This window comes from Anopheles darlingi, chromosome 3, assembly GCF_943734745.1.
Source record: "Anopheles darlingi chromosome 3, idAnoDarlMG_H_01, whole genome shotgun sequence".
Lineage (NCBI taxonomy): Eukaryota > Metazoa > Arthropoda > Insecta > Diptera > Culicidae > Anopheles > Anopheles darlingi.
The window spans coordinates 49215297-49238387 of NC_064875.1; the positions used below are offsets into that span (position 1 = coordinate 49215297).

The 23091-nt window shown below is 49.0% G+C and overlaps 1 protein-coding gene across 10 annotated transcripts in view; it reads left to right on the plus strand.

Moving 5' to 3' along the window:
• Positions 1-23091, plus strand: part of LOC125956569 (RNA-binding protein Musashi homolog Rbp6) — a 591325-nt gene that overhangs the window by 491750 nt on the left and 76484 nt on the right. For all 10 annotated transcript variants that reach the window (XM_049688585.1, XM_049688590.1, XM_049688584.1 and 7 more), the window contains one exon: positions 12562-12610. In XM_049688585.1, the coding sequence (XP_049544542.1) occupies positions 12562-12610 (49 nt within the window). The remainder of the gene's footprint in view (positions 1-12561; positions 12611-23091) is intronic.

Below are 23091 nucleotides of genomic sequence, written 5' to 3' on the forward strand. Positions count from 1 at the left end.
CCGCCATGAGCCTTTCCTTCAACGTGTGCCCTCTCAGTGTGTGTGTGTGCGTTGCTGTCCTTCTGCGAAGATCGCGCCGCTCGCTGCTACCGTTGAAGTGAAGTCGTTAATTCATCTCTCATCTCTCACCTCACCTCACAGCGAACGGGAAGGTGAACCTCACCTGCGCAAGAAAGCAGAAGAGAACGCTTGTGGAAGGGAAAAACGTAATTCGGCGAAATTTATTTACTCCCTCGCAAAAGCCTCGCGCGAGCGCGCGCGCGGGTGTTTTCGAAGACCGTCTTAGCTCCGCGAGGCGCGATGCATTCCGACCGACCGACCGGTGGGAAAGACACTTTGCGTCGTCCGTTTTGTGAACCTCCTTGTGAACCTCCTGAGCTGAACTGTCATCCGCAAGCGAGTTAAGATTTTATCGACGTCCCGTCCCCGTTGCCCGTCGCCTCTTCTTGCACACTTACTGTGCGCGCCCGGCACAGTTACTTTGGGAGGCAGTTTTGCACCGACACCGAGAGAGACACAGAGAGAGAGAGAGAGAGTGCTTTTATCTATCTTAAACTGTAACCATATTTCTTACGTGTATGTGTGTGTGTGTGTGCCATAAAATGAAGCCCTGAACTAAGGGAGGATCCAGTCAGCAACCGTACGCCTCTTTAGGTGCGGAAATGACAAAATGAAATAAATTACAATGCTTAAAATATGACGCCGATATATATCTCTCCCAGTGGGGCTGAGCTCCTACAGCCAACGCGAAAGGATCACACATGGCATGGAAAGGGGGGGAGCCAGGTGTAATGGAGTGCAAGGCACGTTCGAGGTGCACGAACAGAACCTTCCGAGTGTTTTGGGTGGGTTCTGGTCTTGTCTGGCCTTCCGATGTGGCCCAACTTACGCGGTAAACTTACGCAATCAAGAAGGTGTTACGGGGTGGATTACGTAAAACTATCCTGCATGACATATCGTTTCACTCTCACTGAGCTCACTGCGCCAGCACGGGCATTAGTGACTCTTTATTTCATTCATTAACACAGATATAGGAGAACATTTGTTTTTTGGGGGGCCCGCAGAAACCGTGGGCGCTGCGGTTTCAGTTGGTATATTGGAGTTTTGGAGTTTATGAGTGTGCTTATCTACTGCTTGTTGCGTAAACACGTCACGCAACTTTGCGTACTTTGCGAATGGCACAACCATGAAGTACCATTTTCCGGCAAACTGCAAAACAACGTCTGCAACGGCCACTGAAATTGGCTATCAATGTCACGGTGTGATGAAAGGATATAAGCGAATGGCGGTTGAACTTTTGTGTGGTCATTTCGTATGGTCACACACACACACACATTCTGTGTCGATGTCTCATGTTGGGGGCTGCCAACGCGATGCACCTTCAACAAGATGTGACAAGACACTCCCGAGGCGAGGTCTCGATGGAACGGGCTAAAGTCATTTAAGTTGCACAACTCTGTCTTCCCTGGGTTGCTGAGTGGCGCTCGTGGCTTGTGATGGATCCTTTTCCGCTTTCCTCCGTCGAACGTCGAGAGGGTGGAGAAGACGCCGCTGGTTGCCACTTTACAGCGGTAGTAGTACTTTTCTCAATACGTTACGCTACGTCCGCGCTCGATTGGCCTTATTGGTGCACCAAGGAGATGGCGCTGACAAGCGAGAAGGTGAAGATTTCTGAGAAGCAAACCAACAGACGGAAGCAGCATTTTCTTCAATCTAGCGCATAAAGGCAACCAGGTTTTTCTTCGCTCCGGGGAGGTTTCCTTCAACTGCTGTGCCGCTTGGGGTTGCAGAAAGGCGATGCAATTGGATGCGAACCGACCGACTGGCGTTGTAACTACGCCGTCAAGCAGCAAACATAACGGGATATGAAACGTCGGAAAGGCTCCTTAAAGCTATATTGCGTTCGGCATCCACTTGAACCACTTAAAGAAAAAAGAACTGCTACTGCTACAGAGAAACTTGTTTAGAAACACAAAAGCCATGCTCAATGTCCTTCGGATTCAGTTGTTGTTTACGCTTAAAACTTTATTCTCGCCGCCCGGATCGCTGGAAGGATCACCCCGTATAATCTGATCCCGCCAGCCCATTTTCATCGTATTTCAATCGGAAACTTCGGAATCCCTCTACACACCGAACTCACGGACACACCTGAGTAGCGCGAAGCCTGTAGAATAATGCACCCAGGACGGTACGGAAGACGATTGCGAAAACCCTTTTTCCTCAACCCCCATGTTTTGACACAAAACAACTTCTCGGCTAAATGATATAAGTTTTTAATTTCCATTTCACCAGCTTTTCTGGTCGCCGCCTTCCGGTACACTTTAGCCGAACACCACCCTCCCGAAGCCCCGGACCCGCATGGGGTTTTTTTCTACGGGATTTCCCGCGATTTTCGCAAACATAGATTCCACCATCGCGCGAGATCCCTGTTTTCGTTCCGATCCATTACATCCCAGCGGCCCAGGCAGTGGGTTTTAAGGTGTCTGTCTTTTTCCTCTCTTGCTCAACCGCCCGGTGTGTCCGGTGCCGCGCACCGGCCTTTTTATCGTTTTCCGATTTCCAGACCAAATGAGAAAAGTGTTGTGTTGCGAAAGCGAGTGAGTAGCGCGAAAAAAAGGTAAAAGGGAAACAGAACACAGAAAACAGAACGCGTGGAAACTTGTGCGCGATATAAAAAAAAAAACGGAAGTACCATTTAACATGCATACCAGACCGGCCAGGTTGTTGGTGTGTTGAATTGTCAACCCCCGGGACGGGGAAGGAAAGCACTCGCTGCGTGGAGTTCATTGCGTACCAACGCGAGTGGCGGCACCGGAAGTAAATGGGAAAGTTTAAATTGACTATTTAAATTCCGCTGATTAAAACAGATTTCCGCACCGAGAGAGCGCACGGCACGCAAAGCACGGCCATTCGCCAGTCGCTAGTCGCGCCCCCAAACCAAAAGCAACAAAACGGACAGGACAGGAAAACAAATGAAAGCTCACGCGCGCGCTTCGGTCGCGCTCGGAATCGTCAACCAGCTTGCGAGACATTTTATTGGGCGTCCAGCGGCACCATAGACGGCATAGACCGTCCCGATGATATCCCTTTTTTCCCCTCTTCTTTCTGGTGCTCTTTATTTCATTTCTTTTAAATCCCTTACACCGGACCGGATGGAGGAAGGGTAAGCGAAGAAACGACTGTTTCTGTGAAGTTACCAAACCCATTCCCTGCGTTGTGTCTTTTGTCACTTTTGAGCGTGCCAGAATCGCGGGGTTTGTTTTTTTGTTTCGTTTTTCCTTCACTAGTTCCACTGTAGATGATTGATTCATGTTGACTTCTTTGGACTACTGCTAATGTAGATGAGATGCTCAGTATTTTCAGTGTTGTCATTGGAGTTAATGTGGTTTCGCTATTGTACAAGAATACATTAAGGGGGGCTTAGGTTATTTCGGGTCAAAATCAGTCAACCTTAATTTTTCAAAATAATCTCATATTTAACTACAACTTCTCAATTATATTGGGTTCTAGTTTGGGGAAGATTGGTTCAAAACTACGTTCATGGCATCCAATCTAGAAAGGCATGTTTTCAAAAATGTTCTTTTTGCGGTCCCCTTCGTAGTCACGTGCTGGGTCTTCAGAAAGATACAATTGAATAATCTTTTGTTGGATTGTAAGTTTATCCAGGTAGCCCCGTCGAGTTTTTGTTAAATTCCCAAGTTTTTCGATTTTTGGTAGATTTTCGAAGTTGAAGAAGTGCTGCTTTTTTCGATATTGCCTTGAAAAACGACTCTTTACATAATTAAAAAAATAATTAAAAAAAGTATGAACAATTTTTATAAAAACTCAACGAGGTTACCTGGCAAATAGTGTACAATTTATATGTTCCATATTTCAAATCGATTGGTCCAGTAGTTTTCATGCTACGATGGGCACCGACTTTGAAAACGGAGGTTTTGGGAAACGCTATTCAAAGTCGCGAGATGCATTAAGCCTTGTATGGAAGGCGAATTTTCAAAAATCAATATCTTTGTCAGTTTTGCTTCGATTGATCCCAAAACTTTATACAATAATATTTAAAGGATAAACAATCATAAAAAATGCATTATTCTCATGTTTTATAACTATTTTTCCAACATTTTATAGAACTGATTGCTGTGATTGTCTCATTGATGCAAGAAATAGACCAACGCGATGAGCAATACTTTAAATATCAAAAAACTGAGTCACATTAGCCGAAATCGAATGGTAGCATCTTCCGCAAAGTTCTTTAAACCACTCCATACACCCAATCGTAGACGAACTTCAGATAATAAAACGAACAGAAACGACCTTAAAATTCCTCGTCGTCAGAAATTTGCTTGTTGCACTCACTGGTCTATTGGTCTATTGGTTTGCTTCGTGAAATGTGAAATCAAGACCGCCATCAAAACAATCAAAGTCCTAAGCAACAGACCGACGGATATCATCCACCCCACCGCTGCCCCGAAAGATTAAAGACCATAAAATGCCGTTTCGTTGCCACGACCAAGATGATGGCACATGTCACCCCCTCCCCCCTCCTTTTTCGGTCCCCCCACCCATCGATTGGAGACGTTCCAATAAGAAGAATTAAGATGGAACCATGGCAAATAGATTTATATGTTTCCGCTTCAACTCCGAGGAGGCCGCAACGGCTGATGAATTCATTTTATTGTTTGGGGCCCCAAAAACCCAGAGCCCGGGCCCAAACACACACACACACACACACACACAACACAAAACAACAAATGGACGTCGCCTCTGGAGCTTGTTGTTGATCAGCAACAGTCGTGGTCGTCGTCGTCGTCGTCGTCGGACATCATGCTGATGGTGCTGGTGAGGTGGAAGGGCATTCCAGGAGTGAGGCCAGCGAGTGGGGGGGGAGATATAAATCTAACCCGTCCACTGTTTTGTCACTCAGCCTCTGCTGCTGCTGTTGCTGCCACTGGATGGGAAATTTATTTTTCATTACAGCCTCCATTTAATGACTTTCGAGGGACCTCAACCCCTATTCCGGCTGGCCTGTCTAGTGTGACTATTTGTGTGCGTGTGTGTATCAGAGAGAGAGAGAAAGAGAGAGTAAGAGATGGTCTACAAGCATCAGTAGCCGGGAACACGATCATCGGTCTCCTGGGTTGAGCTTTCCATAATAAGCAAATAGTTTCAGCTTTTCAGCTTCCATAGCCATAGCAGCTGAGAAGAGGCCAACCCTCGGGGCCGGGGCAGCTTCCGGAAGCAACCAGCTTCCTTCGCTCGGTGGTGATGAAATTTATGGCTCCCCGTCACCCCGGCACCCCTTCAGTGCTACGTCTCTCGCAATCCCCGCAAAAGAAAACTTGTTGCATCGTCGATTGTTATCGTCGTTTCTCGTCGTCCTCGACGTCGTCGTCGTCACGCTTCTTGACCTCCGCTTTGCACCATTCCGCTGCTGTCCAGGGAATATCCGGTGGCCAGCACCAGGCTCGTCGCACTGTCGACTTCGAGAGGAACGTGGCATGCAAAGTGGTCGCCACGCGGCAACAGCAAAAGAATATTGTTTCCTACGACGCCTGAACGCCTTAAAACGGTTCCGGGTTCCGGGGCTTCGAGAGAAGGATTGGGTGGAGGTCCCCTAATGAGATGATTTATGTCCGTGGCACTCCCGGGGAACGGGTTGCTTTCGCTCTCTCTCGCCCGGACCCGAGCCCAGAGCGTGCGTTATCTTGCGAAAGCCGAGATATCGTTGTGGAGTGTCTAGGAGCGGCGCGCTGGTTCTGAGCTTCTGCCAGTAATTAAGAGGTCAAATTACCAAAAATACCGAAAACCATTTGTTATCCGAGTGGGACCGCCGACCACCACCACCAGAGGTACCGTTAGTTCCCCCTTGGCGCAAGCATTTATCGTAAAATCACGATGCACACGATGAAACGCACAACGATTATCATTAATTCGCGAGATGAAGCGATCAATTTCCGTGCCCCAGGTGCTAATTGCGACGAGCATCGAGCACCGGCACGTCACAATCAATATTCACTAGTCAATTCGCATCATCATCATCATCGAGTTGGGTTTACCAAAATTCCCAATAAACCTGGAAAAGAGAGAGAGAGCGTCCGCTTTCCAATTATTTTGGATGCTCGTTCGAGGTGACACCGCACCATTACAACAATTATCATTTTAATATCGTGCTAGAGTGTGCAAACTACTTCCCAAAATCTCTACCCTCCCCTCCAAAAAGCTATTCCAATGATTGGAAGGCGACCATCTCGACCCCAGAGGCAGGCTGACTGGCGTGGGTTTTGGATGATGATAATGCAAAGAGTCAGGTACTGGTGGGACTGCCACCTTGCCAAGAACTAGACAGGACCAGGACCGTGTTAATGAAGGTAGTTGCACAGAGAGAGAAAGAGAGAGTGCGCGCCGTGTTGCGGTGTGTATCGGGGTTCCTGCCATGATTATCCCGTTCCACTTATGCACACACACGTGTTCGACAAATCATATTTTCCAAAAACCCCAAACCACGCTTCTGGCGGTAGAGCGAAGGTTCCAAAAGCCCCGCTACAAACCGACCGAGCCTTCGAGCTTCATTTTCGACCCGAACCGAGGACCCAGGATGGGTTAATTTTCCGCTTATCGGCAAATTATGATCGAACCAAGAGGGGCCGGGGGAAATTTTGTCAAAATTCGTTCAATACACCACCGGGGCCGCCATCATCTAACGAGCCAACGCCAGAGAGTCAACGACGACGAACGACGACGATGATGATGGAGGCTTAAGGAAGAGCCGCTGGTTGTGGTGCCGCTTCGGTATCGGTTTTTTGCTCCAATGTTGCACTTGGCGCACCCGGAAAAGCCCCTCAGCCCCTGGCATGGCATGGCCTGGACTGGGACTTATAAATATGCCTCCAGGGGTATTTTAATGGGAGAGTACGACGTTGCAGGAGCGAACCTAGAGCCAGAGCCAGAGCTCCACGGTTCCTGGATGCAGTAAATCGATCCCCGGGTTTTCCGTCCACCCCCCTCCTCGGCCACGGCCACGGTCTCAACCATCGCTATCAGCAGCGTCGTGTGACCTGCGAGCGTCGAGGGAATTCGATCCCCTTTCCCGGTCGCTATCGGTATGACCTCGAACACGGTGGTGCCGACGGTGCTGTTGGTGCCGGTGGTGGTGGGCTTCTTCCGTTGCCGGTCCCGGAATCGATGCTGAAATGGATTAAAATATCGTCAGCTAGTCAGGCCAGTCAGACCAGTGTGTGTGTGTGTGTTGGTGTGCTTGCAAAGTTTTCCAGAAAACCTTTCATGCTTAGCGAAAGGCTCACTCGGCCGATTGCCGAGTTTTCCTCATATTTTCCAGCGAGTCATCGGTTGGCAGAGGAAACCGGATCCGCGTCCCCGGGACGGGTTGAACCGGAATCTGGCAGGAGGAGCGATGAGGTGTGTGAGGTGAGGCAAATCCGTTCAGCGGGGCATGTGGCCCCGATAGACGTAATCATGTAATAGTCCCCTGCAACGAACGCAACGCTCTGCATTCGCCTGCGTCTCGTCGCGTCTGTGCATCGAGGGACGGAATCTGCAACACAGTACTACGTACCATAGCGTGTGTGCGAGTGTGTGTGTGTGCAGCACGCCGAAAGATCATCCTTCCTGTGGAAATGATAAGAACCAAGGACCAAAAAAACGTCAAGGGAGCAAAAGCTGAAGAAGAGAAAAAAAACAAAGCCAATCCGGAACGTTGAAATGCTTCTGCAATCGAAATGAACGAACCAGGCCAGGCCGGGGCCTGGCCACAAACCTGTTCAACCACCCGAGATACAGACCAGAGCACAGAGCGCAGCGCACGGAGCGGAGAATGGTTCTGTTTTTCGGTTCTATTACTCCCCAGCTGCCCGTTCGGTACGGTGTGTTCTACCGGTGGTACCAGAGAGTACACGAGACCGGGCTCTACCGGGTAACCTTATCTTAGCGGGCAACCAGAGGGGTGGTGGTGCTGGTATCCGGAACACGGGGCGGGAGGCATCAGGTCATGCGAGAAAAACTCGCAAATCGAATCGAATCTTTACGCAACACTGCGCTGCGCTGTGTTGCTGCTGCTACTGCTGCGTACGTATGCCGCTTGGTTTCGGGGTTTTGCGGTAATCGGAGTTGGAGTCGGAGTGTTCGAAGCTACCGACGGCCGTAGAGGGCGCTTTTGATACGTCCCGGAGTTTCCCGGGCAGTCATAGCCAAACATGTTTTGGTACATATTTTTCCCTCCGTTTTTTCTGGAAACGCTTTAAAAGTGACCACGAGAACACCACTACACCATGGCATGTGGGGGATAGGGAATACCACCGAGCGACGCCAACGCACATTACGGACGATCTCCGATATTTGCGATATGGAATGGATTTCAAATGAACGCAACGTTTGGTTGCCCATTAGGCTACGGATCCTGATTGTAGCCTCTAGCCAGCTTGGGCGCTTCATTTGAGATTATTTCTGGGGTTTTCCAGCGTAGTCCGGGGGATAGGATAAGGACTTAAATCTTCAAAATATGTTGCTTCGAGTATCCTGGAGGATTAGAGTCCTTCTTCCCTCAAGGGTAATAGCATACAATGCCCCGATGTGCTCTAATTTAGATGCTTGATTGGAGCCAAAATGCAAATTTTGAATGCAATTTTTTGTCGACATTGAGGATTGATTGTATGCCGAAGATAAGGGCCTTCAGCAAAGTCCCGTCAGTTAGAATAGACCATTACTGTAATACTTTATGTAGAAACAGTGGTAAAAATCCAATAGTACATTGCATAATTTCAAGGATTAAACGTTTTAGCTATGTGAGAGGAAGAAGGGGTAGAAGAGATATTTAAGGGACGTAACAACACCTTTCGCTTCCCCTTAACCTTCTTCAGAATGTTTTTTTTTAAGTTTCTGGCCCATTGGATCGGCTATTTAAACACTCAACATTCACTCATAAACCAAAAAAAGGAAATACCTTTAAATACCCCCTTCTAGTATTGCACAACACTACCATTTGCTAGCAAATCCAAATTACTCGAGATCAAAATATTGTTAAACCTTAACTTAACGATACAGTAACGATCGCATCGCTTGTTGACTCTCATCCCCCTAAACAACCGAACACTATAAACGGCTCATCACAAAACGGCTTGTAATGTCAAATCTAGTAGGCCTTTTATCTAATCCTGCACGCCATAGACGCGAGAACGAGAGTCCCTGACGAAAAGGGACGTTTCATGACAATCTTTAATCCACAATTTAGACACCTTTCACGAGTCACTCGCCTCGAGACGCGAGACGCCCATAAATGGATTTTCCACAAACATGGTGGCATGAGCATGTAGTACATCCATACATCCGTCTCGCTTATTACACTGACGTTAACCGTACACCGTAAGACAAAGGCGGCATCAGCGACCGAGCGGCCACGAATCAAAGGCTGACTCGTTCGACTTTAAGGATTTGGCCCTCATCGCCAACCTGTCAGGTTTGTGGGCGGTGGGGTTTTCACCCTTTTCCAGGCCGGGGCGAACGAAGCGATTTTCAGCAAAGTTGTTCCAACAGGCCCACCAAACACGCACACCAGCCCCCCTTCTTGCGGGCGCACACCGTAGGACGGGCGTCTCATCAAGAACTCAATAAGCGGCAGCAACAGCAGCAGCAACAGCAGCAGCAACAGCAGCAGGTCTGACTGGTGCTACCTCGCCAAAGTGCTACTAATAGTTCGCTTAAGCTCTTCTACCCTGTTAAGTAAATGAGGCAGCAATCGTGATGGCCTCCGGTGGTGGTGGTGAGGGTGATTGTGAAGGTGGTAGGCCTCCGGGTGCGTCCCGTGCAGTCATCAGACACCTTTCGCCTTTCGGACAAAGTTTGGTCACGCCGTTCTTCTTCTTGCCGTCACCGTCGTCGCCATCGTCTGCTACGGTTCTGGCCGCTGACAGGCTGATTTCCTGTTCTCCTGAAGACTCCCTCGGCTGGCCCCGGGTTGTGTTTTGTTCTCGAGGCCCCTAAACCACAACCCCCCGGCCCCGAGGATGGGCGCTGATGCGCTGTTCCGGTGTGCGGGCGAGCGAGGAACCACCGGAATGGAACCGTGAATCAAGAAAGCTTTCACGCAACCGACAAGGCGCGTCAAGGACGAAAGTTCTCCTCAACCGAGCGACCGACCCTCCGACACACACACAGACACACAAGTCGACCAACCAGGCCATCCATCGAACCCATCAAGGGAACTTCCGCTACCTCCTCCTCCTCCTCCTCCTCCTCCTCCTCCTCCTCCTCCACTTCCTGCTGCGTCTTCCACGCAACCGGCGCAACCGCATTCGTACCAGCCGCGCTCCAGCAGCACCTTCCCCCTTCTTGCCCAGCAATGTGTTTAAAGATGTTTTTTGATGATCGTCTTTTTCGCATAATTAGAAAACTTTTATTATTTATGAAATCACTTTAGGAAACTGCTTTACGAGCAAAAAGCAAACTTTCGAATGCTTCTCCTTCGTGGCGCTTCGGTTCACTGCAAAAACCCGCCCTCCCGGGGGACGGCACACAAAGCGGAAGGTTTTTCTGCCTGCCTTTGACTTCTGCCCGGTTGGCCAGCGCGTTCGATACCACCGCTGCCGCTGCCACGCTTGACCAACTTATCTTAAGAAGCCGCCCGGACCAACCCGACCCGATTGGTTCGGTTGAAGTGGAATTTCCCCACAAAACCCGGGACCAGGAAAGGGTTATTTTTCCCCTCTTCATCCCTGAGCAGCAGCAGCAGCAGCAGCAGATGCGCAACAGAGTGTGAAGATATTGATTTTCTTCCTCATTTACCGGGCCCCAACAAAAAAAAACAGAGTGCTCCACAACCTCTGTTGTGCCCAGGGATAAGCCCCGCCTGGTGGTGTGGTCCGGTTGAGTCCGGTCCTAAATTGTAAATATTTTGTTTGCCTTTCCAGGGGAAGGCCATTGGGGTGGGGGCGGGGGGGTCTGATCGAACAAAGTTCGAGGTCGAGACGAACACTGTAAGATAACAGTTAAAGCCGTTGGTGTTCTTGCTGGTTAGCAGAGGATATAAAAGATAGATATCATATTATATTGATTGTTTTTCACCGACCACCGACCACCAGGAGGAGGAAAAAGCGAAGGAGGTGCTCTCACGTGTTTACAATCTTGGCTGCTATCCGATGGCGGCGTCGGCGGTGGCGGCCTCGGTTGATTGATGTTTGTGGCGAAAGAGCTAACAGGCTAACAGCAGGGCACTTGGTGGGTCGTGTTTTATGTGTCTGATTTGCTGAGGTCTGTGATTGAAAGCCTGCAACACGATCTCATCGCCATCGTAGTAGCCATTTTTTTGTGTTCTGTTTTTTTGCGAAGTACAAAAGATGAAATTTGAAGGAATCGCAGAAGCTGCTCAGATCTTTTTCGTTGTATTAAAGTACCAAGTACGTTGATTCTCTTTAAGAAAGAATTGCGTCTGCTTCTCCTTAACTCGCTTCTGCTATTGCGAAGGACGTCGACACTGGTCCTTCAGCTAGAGCAACAGCGGCAACCATAAGTACCAAGCCGGTCCCAAAAACCACCAATTTCACTCTTATTTCACGCCAGCTGTGACCCGAAAAAAGGATTCTTGGACCGCGCGCAAAAGTTGTAAAAGACGCTCGCAACACTCGCCCTCGTCCTGTCTGTGTGTGTGTGTATGTGTGCCAGTAGCCGAGAAGAAGGATTCCGATGGAAAACTGCTAAGACAAAGCACAGACAGTGCGAGTGCGGGTCTGCCATGAAGTGCTGTAGTCATAGTCATGCCGTGGTTGGCGTAGCAGCTCTTCGCGCAAAATATGGTCGAGATCAACGGAATCGTAATAAAACTCAAGTTCAGCTAGCGAAACGGTTGCCCATCCGTCTCGACTATTACCGGACGAGAACCGCTCGGTGGACGCAGAGACCAGCTCTGCTGCTGCTGCTGCTGCTGCTGGTGCTGGTCTATCTATAAAAATGAAGTGAAAGTCCTTAAGTTCATAATCTTGGCCACTTGAAACGTAACGGGAACCGAAGGGGAAATACGCCACAGGAAGCGAAGCGAAAGCGCAATCGTCGTTGGCTTGGCCCGGGGTTGGGCTGGCCAGCATCCTCCCCGGAGGGGAATAGCCCATTGTTGGAGCAAATTGAAGAACGCGTCCAGCCAATTTATGGGAGAATGTTTGTTTCGTGCGTAAAACCATTCTCGCCATGTTACCGACCGCCATATTGTACCGTTTTGCTGTTGCTGTACTTCTGCTGCTGCTCCTGCTGCTGCTGCTACTGCTGGCATGCATTTCATGCAAAGAGTCTTTAAGTCAACCACAGATGGGTTTATCTTCTCCCTCCCTCCCTGTCTGCCAGCCATTCCCTGATTTTCCTAAACCGTTGAAATCGTTTCTATCGTGTGGTCGAGATTTTATGACGCAACGGAAGAGAGTGAGAGAGAAAAAGAAACACAACAACACCGGGAAGAGGTCCATTTTCCCGGTACACCCGGATTTACACCAACATAACCCGCGCTCTCCTTATAGTCCTTAGCCTAATTCGATCTTTCTGTTGTTCGTTTCGTTTTTTTTTCCCCAGATTGAAGATGCGATGCTGATGTTTGACAAACAAACCAACCGGCACAGAGGTAAGTGGTCGATCGTAAAACCAAAAACCCCCGTTCACCAACGAAATGATCGAACGGGAACAATGCATGCCTGCTCTGGTTCTCCTCTCCCTTTGGCTTTAAAAAAGGGTCTCGGGTTGAGTCAAAGGAACGGACGCTCTGGTTCCTCCTAACCTAGTTTCAATGCAAATTGAGGAAGTAATCAGGGGTTTTGCTCCCCTTGCTGTTGGCCATTTCGTCGTCGTCGGGGCCAAAGTCAGCGACAAGCAGGTGCATGATGAGAATTCTTGAACTATTTAACATTATTTGTACCTTTTTTTTTTGCTGTCGCTATGCGTGTATGTGCTATGCAACATCACTCGACTGAAGGTGCTGCAAGTCTATGCTGCTGCTGCTGCTGCTGTTGCAGAGATCGAGCTGCTCGGCCTGCCAGACATGCCAGATGCACAAACAAACAAATCAGCACGAATTCTACCAATCGTAAACAAACAACAATAAAATCCAAGCACATCATAAACAAATGTCAACAGTGCACAACGACGACGACGTCGACGACGTCCTGTCCCGAATCCCGGCACCGACGAGGTTGTGTTCCGCATCCCTAACATACCATTTGGCATCATCATCATCATCATCATGATCACCGTCGAACGGTATCAGTATGTTAGGTCGATGTGAGATGCTCTCAGCACCAATGCACCGATGCACCGAGCAGTCCAATTGTTTGTCGATTGCACTTTCCAAAGCCAAAGCCATTCGTCGTCGTCGACGTCGACGTCGTGGTGGTAGTGGTCGAGCAATGCTCTCGAGAAACCGTCGTTGCCGAGAGTAGTGCACTCGGAATGCAAATTTGTGCACCAGACAATGCACGCCGACGGCATCATGTTTACCGTCACAACAACTATCATCATCATCATCATCATCACCAACGACGTCATTGGGGGCGAATTTTGGTTTGAGGTGCAGCAAATATAAAGAACTTCGAATGCTGGAATCGATTCACAGCTTCCCTCGTGACCGATTGGAAATGTGCAACGCGTGGAAAGAGGACAAGACCCTCGGCAGATCTGCTCTCTGCTGAAGCTGCGGTTTCGGCTACTCAGCACCCTTCCACGAAAAACTGACAGTTTAATGATCGAAAATTGTAATCTCTTGCTCTCTCTCTCGTCCTGTCAGTACCTCTCGCGAAAATCTGACATAAATCTGTGAAGTTTTTCTGATAAAAATCTTCAAAAAAATCGAGTCGCCATTGCACGTTGTTCATTTGCCTGCAGCGCATTAAAGCTGTGTCCATTTTGTCTGCCCACCATACACTCCCACGATGGTTCATACCCGGGAATTGGAACCATCGGATCAGGCGCGCCTCCCTATCCCAATACATTGTACCATGGGTACGGGCAAACGTATCGTGAAATCGTTAACGTATTCACGCTACCTCATCATACATGCATGGAATCCGTCCCCCTCCCGGCCGCGGCCACTTCTCACCATTACTATTTCGTGCCGCTGATTGGAAAATGCATTAAAAATATTGCGAATACTCCGGTGCTCCGGCGGAGAGAGAACGTGAAAGAGACAGAACAACCCGAGTTACCGATCGTTAATCGTGACTGTAGCTGGTGGTGGTGGTGGTCAGTGAGATTCGCAATCGACAGCAGCAGCAGCAGCACTGGCAGCAACCAGACACATAACAGCAGCCCCCACGAACCTCGAGCCACGGGGTAAAATCAGACAAAAACGCAACCTCGATTCGATTTCCTCCGGTCCTCCTACTCGGTGCGCAGCGATCGGAGCGAACTGCTTCATTATTTCGCTCGTTTTTTTTTCCGGGGGTTAACTTTCATCAAGAAAATTAAACTCACCGGTGGAGAGGGAGTTCGGTGCACCTGTATTTATCCAAATCGAATTGCAGACTCGGAAAGGGATGGGAGTCATCGCGCATCGCTTTTGCACAATTTGTGCGCTAAAATTCAATTCGCTGCTTGCTCGCACGGTCATGGTTTGATGCAACATTATGATGTAGCCCTTAAAGTACCAAACATGGAAAATCGAGAAAAAAAAACTGTTGAAAATACACTTAATGTACTTAAACAAGAAAGATGGAAAATGGTTGTGAAAATCCCGAAACATCGATCGCGGACAGCAACTGGCAACAACAACAAGCCACAATCAGCAAAAAGGAGCTTCCAACTCTCACTAATCCCAAGACCAAGTGAGTGCGGTGACAATGTCCAGACCATAATCAGTGGTCGGTCTCCTCCAGGCCTGTCACCGATGAAAAGCAGTTATTTACAGCTTCACCACCGGACCGGACTAAACCACTAATCACTGCACGTGCACAACCATCGAGAAACAATCGAACGGTCTTGGTGGCCGCTTGGCGATGTCCAGTTGTCCAGTTAAGTCCACTCCTTCTCTACTCCCTGTCCCTGTCGAACGCCAATTCCAAGTGACGCGAAACGTGAAAAACGAACAACATAGAGTCCAGGTCGCAGGGAACGAAACAGAATCCGATCGCAAGAACGTTGTCGCAAGTCGCAATAGTCGTTTGTCACTCACGCAACGACTTGGACACTTCGACGCCTTTCCCCTGCTCACACTCGGTTCCGTCTGGTCCCACCATTAGCTTCTCCGGGAACCGGAAGATGTCACCAGCTGCTGCTGCTGCTGCTGCTGGTTCGCTTCTTGGTGCGACTCTTGGTGCCGAATGCTGCTCCTTTCGCCATCGTCAGACCGGGGGGAAGAACTCTCGTTCTAGCTGTTACTAGCACCTTGTGCTATTGTTTGAGGGGATTAGGGCCACCACCACCGCTGGGCACCAAGCAGTGAGCAGTGAGCGCGGCTAATTTGATTCTGTTATGTGATACCAACCGACCGACCGACCGACGTCCGACGTATCGTCCCGGAGCCACACAGATCGGACAGGTTGTGTGTAATTGAAAACCGTGAAAACCATTGACCAAGGACCATTTTCCTTCCCCTCTCCCGTGTGCACTCGCGCTGGAATTCGAGATGACTCTTTCATTCGTCTAATGACAATGTCTTCGATTCGAAAGCAGTCTAAAAAAAAAAGAAAAGACAAAGTAAGGTGCTTAAGGCCCTATCTTGTCGTTGCCATATGCGAATAGTGTGAGTTCCGGTGAACATTGCAAACGTCAATTCTTGAGCCGCGTTCGAATAAGCCGCGTTCGAATAAGCCGCTTCGAATGGGATATTAATTTTTGCAACTTTTCAATTATTTCCCTCGGTCTTTTGGTCGGTGACAATGGTTCAGATTCGACGCACTCGATGACCTCTGCACCCCCTGCACACCCCCCTGAGACCCTGAGAAATCGAACCTTCGGTTTCCTCAAATTCCTCGAACAAAAGCGCTCCACAGCAACGCTGTCGCGTCCCGTCTTGAATTAACCTTTTCGAACAAAAGGTTTTCCCGGTGCTCCGTCGTCGTCGTCGTCGTCAGCACGTCAGCAGGTCTCAGTGGTGGTGGTGCAGTTGCTGCTGCTGCTGCTGCTGCTGCTGCTTTAGGGAAAACCTCATTCGGGACCGTACTATTCAATTATAACTTTATCGTTGTGCTTCTTCTCTCACTGTTCCCGCTCTGTTTTGGATGCATTTTCGGGCGTCTACGGGAAGCAGCTCAGCCAGCAAATACCAACCCCTTAGGGAAGGGGATGCCGCTGGGAAAATTGAAAGCATTATTATGCTTTTATCGCTTCTCGAGACCCAACCAGCCAGTCGAGTCGAGTGGCTGAATAGGGATTAAGAAATCAAGGAACAGAACAGAGCAGAGGGAACGAACAAATGCTCCTCCGTTTGGTGCATCACCACCACCATCGAGGAAAGCGTTGGTTGGTTTCATTCGAGACTCATTTTCGCCGCCTGCTTGTGCTGCTTTTACGTTTACGCAAACTGAATCCGCGTATTGCTCCAAATAAAATCTCAATAAGCTTGTGCCAGTGAGGAGGGGTCTTTTCCGTCATTTTCTCGGAACTTCACACACCGACAAGCGCACACGTACACGTCGCGTGTCACTTGGCTAGTGATCGCTCCTCGCCGCACGGCAATTGCGTGAAGAAATGAACGATTTGTGGATGAGTTTTTCGGAGAAAAGAATCCCCGAAGAAGCAAGCCGAGCTGTCGAGACGGTGTTGTTGTCCATCAACAGGCCGAACCGGACGGTGGACGTTGATGGTTGATTGCTTGGTTCATTCACCGAACGATTTCGCACACACTCACACGCACGCAACGCCGCCGCTTAGCGCGACAGTTGATGATTCAATCAGGAGAAGAACAACCGGCAAGGAGGAAGTGCTAGTGGAGCACAATATGGACCGGGTTTCGTCTCGTGTCTGTCGTGACTGCCAGATGTCAATCCGCTGTTGCTGTTAACATGTTTTTCACCCCCTCCCGGGGGCCAAGAGGGATACAAACGATTCCGGGAAATACGAATGAGAATCGGCCAAAGGCGTACCATGCGAATGGCAAAAGGTGCGTGTCTTTCTTAACCACAGTTCAATTAATTTTCTACCAATCGAGGGTCTGCCACCGAGAAGAGGAAAGGAGCACCGATGCTGACGCTGGTTGAAGCGTAAAATTGGAAACCGTCAGAAAGAGAAAGACCGAGAGAAAGAGAGAGAATTTAGGCTACTCTACAACACACTTGAAGCTCGCTCCTTCGCTTTGTAGTTGTAGTCGGCAGAAAAAAAAATCTTCAGAGAAAATTCGGCGAAACAATAGACGCAGCTTAGGTTGGCCACGAGATCCACGAGATCCACGTGCTGGCCACCGGAAACGCCATCAGCAGCAGAAGAAGCAGCAGATAAAACACCCATCCAAAGGACCAACACCCATCCGTCACTATCCGCCACAACACGGACCGATTGCAGATTGCCGGGGGGGGAAAGGGAACTGAAGGAGGGTTTGCTGGATACAAATTGATTGATGGAAGGATGGATCGATCGATCGATCCGTCGGTCGATGGCAATAGATGGATTGTAGCCCGGGATTGACAGATGGGATATAGATGAATCCTTTTCCTGGGAGTGACGCGTCCGTGTGCGCCTCACGCTTTTCCCTCCCTTTTTCCCCCTCCTTCGAACGATTATGGACCGTAGCTGGATTGGAAAACCTCGTTTTTGCAAATGACGCACACCACCAGCATCACCACCACCACCGGAACATCGAGTTACCGTGCCATTAGGAGGCGTCTTTCTTCATTTATTAGAGAAAGGAAAAGGAAAGGAAAGGAAGCATCCATTCCGGGGGGAGGGAGGATCATTGCGTTGATCTTGATCCTTTTACCGGGAAGACAAAACAGGTCAGGCCAGAGGCCAGGGTTCAGGTTCGTTTCGAGTTCGAGTGAACCGTTGAATGGTGCAAGCGAATGATAATGCGACTGCCATTTTCAATGCAGCTCAGCATATCCGAGCATTGCATCGAACGCAGCCAATAGAAGGTAGGAGTATTTTCGAAATACTCCTGTTCAATACATCATTCCGGGGATTCCAAGGTGGATGACCACCCGGGAGTGAGAGGCTTTCCCGTTCGTAGTTTGCCCAAAGATCACGTATCAGATGGCAGATCTCGAGCTACGGATCTGACTGGTGAAAACCAAAGCCAAAGGATACGAAACTCCAATAAACAATATGTATATCCTGCAGCAATGAGCTGTAGTAGTAGCAGCAGCAGCGCCAGGAGCAGCAGTAGGAGCAGTAAATTGAAAGGAAAATCTTTGGGGATTTTCATCTTCATTAGGCGCACCTTTCATTTGGTCCGGGTTTGATCCTTGGTTCGAAGTCCGTTTGCTGTCGCTGTCGATGCGAGCAAGAGGGATGTACGGCTGCAGCTTGAAGCTTTGTGCTGTGGTTCGTGAAAATCTTTTCTTCGTGTTTTCAACATCTCGACCCAAGCTCTTCTTGTTCCATTCTCCTCTTGTCGTTTGTTGCGATGCTCAAGATGCTCCTTTTCCGGTTTCAGTTCCGACTGCAATCGTGCACAAGCTGCTCAACAACTAGACAACTGCCAAAGAGCCACACTAATACCCCGTTATATCACACATTGGTCGTTTTGTTGAAGCAGCAATACCAGCAGCAGGAGGAGGAGATGATATTGAGTCGTTCGTATCTCGGATCGGCTGCATTGGAACACAGGGACCATAGAAAAGGAATGGGGAGGGGGGATTGAATGACATTCTCACCCTCACACACCGAGGGATTGGGTTTCATTTTTCCTCCTCCATGCTGTGCTGTTGCTCGATACTCACACGCACACAGTACAGAGCTCCGGTGCTCGGTGTCGAATTGATGGTTTTGTTGTGTTCAATTAAACTATGAGCTCCAATCCTTCCAGCCAATTGAACACATACACACACACAGCACAAGCTGAACTGTCCTGTAAGATACTCCACTGACGACTACTTCAATCGAGTGTTGGAGAGAGGGAAAAGCAACCTGTTAATTTGTGGAAAATGCGACAAACGTTTTCCATTCGCTATCAGGAATCCAAACTAGGATATTTCACATTAATTTGACTTTGAATCAATAGCATTACGTGTTGTGATCGTGTGCGCACAGTCGTCGATTTATGTTGTTTTCTACACGCTACACTAGCTCACATGAATCATCATGTGTGGTCATCATGCTTTTCCGCGTTTGGAGGAAATTACTTTTCGCGCGCCCTCGAGAGAGAGAGAGAGAGAGAGAGAAAGCTGCTCTCGAGCTGGTTTCGACTGTTAGTGTTCGGCCTATTAGCCCCCGGAGCAGACAGTAGGGACATTGATCACCGGAGAAATCCGAAAAATCTATACAAATCCGACGAGAAACATTGGTTGTGGTGGTGGGAAAAGGTCCGGGGTTCTATAAATTGAATTAAATCGTTGGCTTATCTGGTCGCAAAGCTTCCCTCCGGCACCGGATGCCGTTTCGGGCCGGAAAGCGAACCGAACCTAGACCGAGAATGTATCGAAAACATCAATTTTATCTCCACATCCCCTCCCTCTGATCACCCCAACCACGAGGCCGAGCCATGCCCATTGGTCCCATGGTCATCGAAGTTCTGGTTTCGGATCCAGAAGCAGCATTTCATGCGACACATACGACGATGCTCTCTACACGTGTGCGTGTAGCTTTGGGTGGAGGGGATGGAGGTTGTGCTCGAGGGCAGAAAGATGATCGCCATGATTGTGGTAATTCATAATTTCGGGACCAGAGCACAGAGACCGCACACCAGCATCACCATCAAAAGGCCCGCCGAGGGGGCTCCGAATGAACGGTGAAAAGCTGGTGTAAATTATCATTATTGAGGGGGAGAGGGGCCTCCCGCCATCCTGCTTCCGGTAATTTCCGGCAAAAAGGTACATCCGGTGCCGCACATATATATGCACACTACCTGGATTGGATGTTGATTTCTCGCCACCAATGCACCAATGATTATGATGTTGATCTCTCGTTGCCATAGTAATGCGTGTGTGCGTCTGTTCGGGTGGCCATTTTGTTTACCAACCGTTGGCTTGGTTCAATGTAAAGAAGACAGCGACAACAACAGCAGTAACAACAGCAAAGGAAGCAGCAAAAAATCTCCGAAGCGATTCCCGATAATGATGAAAATGACTCTTTATCAGCCACCATCATCTCTCCCCCTCAATACACCGGCCACGGTCTGGGGCGCGCGAGATCAAACGGCAGTGACCGCCGATAGCAGAAAGGTAGCAGCAGATTTGCCATTCCATGCACTTGCCCTCGATTGCTCTCTCTCTCTCTCTCTCTCTCGTTTTCTCTGTCAGTTGGTTCCAATTTCAATTCATTTCGAATTGATCCTTGCACTCCCCCACGCCACCTTGGTTAATATGCAGCGCACCGTGGCTTTTGTGTACTTTTATCAATCGTCACCACCGGACCGGACTGGTATGTTGAATGCCAATTTCGTTTGAATTGAACCTTAATTGCTCGTATGACACGGTGCGGGGGGATATTTTGATGAGGCAGAAAGGAGAGAGGAGGTCATCGCTGGTCAAGCAATCTTCCACAATCATTCGACCAATTGTCGGATTCCCGGTCAGTCTCTGCTTCTTCTTTTTCCCGCATCAAATTGTCTGTAATTTGCGGCAAAAAAATAAACGCACAATGGGTTTGTGATGTTATGTGCATGCATGCTATTCGATGAATTCCATATTTTCCATTTATCTGATTTGTTGCCGCTTTCCGGGCCGGGTGGTGTTTTCCACCCATCAAATACGTGCCAGTGTGTGTGTGTTTCCGGCTACTAACACCTGATCGTACCGGACCAATCGAAAGCTGGGACCGTTTGTGCCTCGAGAAAACATGTCACGCAAGCCATTCTCCAACGAATCGTGCAATCAACTTCGATCAACCAAAGCCAAATTCGTTCTCTCATTATGCGCGTCCGATCGATTCGATTCGGTTCCGGTAGCTCATTACGGACGCCCCGTTTGGCCGCCAGCTAAACCATCGTGGTATTATAAATTATTTTTTCATTGGCTTGTACAAAGCCGAATTCTCGAATTAAGTCACAATTTTGGATTTTTTTCGTTTTGTTTTCGGTCGAGGAAGCTGCTGCTCAATTGAAGTGTCCGGATTCTATTTGCGCGAATGTTCCGGCCTGCAGTAGCAGCAGCAACAGAGCCACTAAATTGGCGGTCGTCTGTCGTGTTTGTACAGAGGCAGCAGCAGCAGCAGCAGCATGGCCCGTGGAAATGTATCGAAACAAATAGAGAGCAAAAGGGGCAAAAAAGGCAAAAATCCCATTCCACACACACACACACACACACACACACATTATTGCAACACGCAGGAGGGTGGTCACACTGACCACCCCACGGGATGATTGCGGACTAAATATTTACCAATGGATTATGCATTTTATTTATCGCTCCGTGAACACACACACATGTTGGTCGATCTCGGGCTCTCGATTACACCCATGCTGCAAAGCATACAGATACAGATGGCATGTGTGTGTCTGCGTGTGTGTTTGTGTGTGTGTGTGCTTGTAATATTGACCTTTGGTCAACAATTGAAAAACGCGAATCGTGAATCGTATTTGATCGGCGTTCATCTAATAGCCAGCACAGCGACCAAGTAGTATCGCGACCGCGAGGTCATTTCCATCACCGATTGATTGCTTCATTGCAGCTGTGAGAGAGAGAATTATGAGCCATCTGTTCATAACATTCAACATGGCCAATGCTTCCGGTCCGTTGAGCGCTCATCGTTCTCGATTTCTCGACTTAAGTGAAGTCAATATTAATGCATCACTCGACATCGCACTGTACTGTGTTGTGTATCCTCTGCTACTCTGTGTGTGTGTTTTTAACATTTCAAACCCCCGACCGCCAAGAGTAAAGCCACACAGACAGCACTCGAGCACTGTCTGCTCTGTTCTGCCGCCACGAGTGCTTATCTTGAAATTCATGACCATTCTTTGCGCTTAACGGCAGCTAAATTGGCCTCTAACTGTCGGCCGGAGTAATGTTAACTTCCTAACATCGTCTCCCCCACAAACAGCACCGCCCGGACTCCGTTTGGACTTTGAACAAGCGAGAAGCGAGCTAAATGAACGCCTTCAACCGGGTCCAGCCGGATTACCGGAGACCGAGAAAGAGAGTGAGAGAGAGGGAGGAACGAGCCAGCAAAAAATCCCCGACCCTTGGATGGTAGGAACGGTGATTGCGGACAACAAAAACTACGTAATCACAGGACATCTTTTGAGGCCACTTATCGCGGGGTGCGCTCGTTACTGCGTCGACAGGGAAAAGAGAGAGAGATAGAGAGAGAGAGAGAGAGAGAGAGAGAGAGAGAGAGAGAGAGAGAGAGAGAGAGAGAGAGAGAGAGAGAGAGAGAGAGAGAGAGAGAGCCACCACGTAGCCACAGCATCATCATCAGCAGCAGCAGCATCCACATCCCTTGGCACTTTAAATGTGATACCATTCCATAGCAACCAAGTCCTGCGCGCCGTTCCGTTCCTTGGGACATTCCATTCGGATGGCGGTTGCAAAAAACCCAGTCCCAACGCCCATCTTTGCAACAATCGCTTGTGCTGCTGCATCCTACACTCTACTATGGTACTATGGTTCTCGGTGTCCAGAACCAGACACGACAAGGACAACAACAACAAGGACCGTGTTGCGACCATGCGCCTCCATAACAATTCCGGAATTCCTAGCACCTTCCGTTGCTGGGAACAAGCGCGAAGGGAGCGCCGACAATAAAACCGGAAGTGCGACACACGCTGGAAGGAACCTCCCTCGAAACACACACACACACACACAGACGGAGAGCTGGATGGTAATTTTACAACATTTACTGGAGCGTCATCGTGAGCTTGGCTTGCTTGGTGGCCATGGTAACTTGGCAACTCCAACAAAACGATCGACGAGACGACGACCACACGGACGACGACGACGACGACGAAGACGACGAAATGGCGACTGGAATATGGGGCGTGAGGATGTGGAAAATTAAAACTAATTGTAAATAATAAACCTC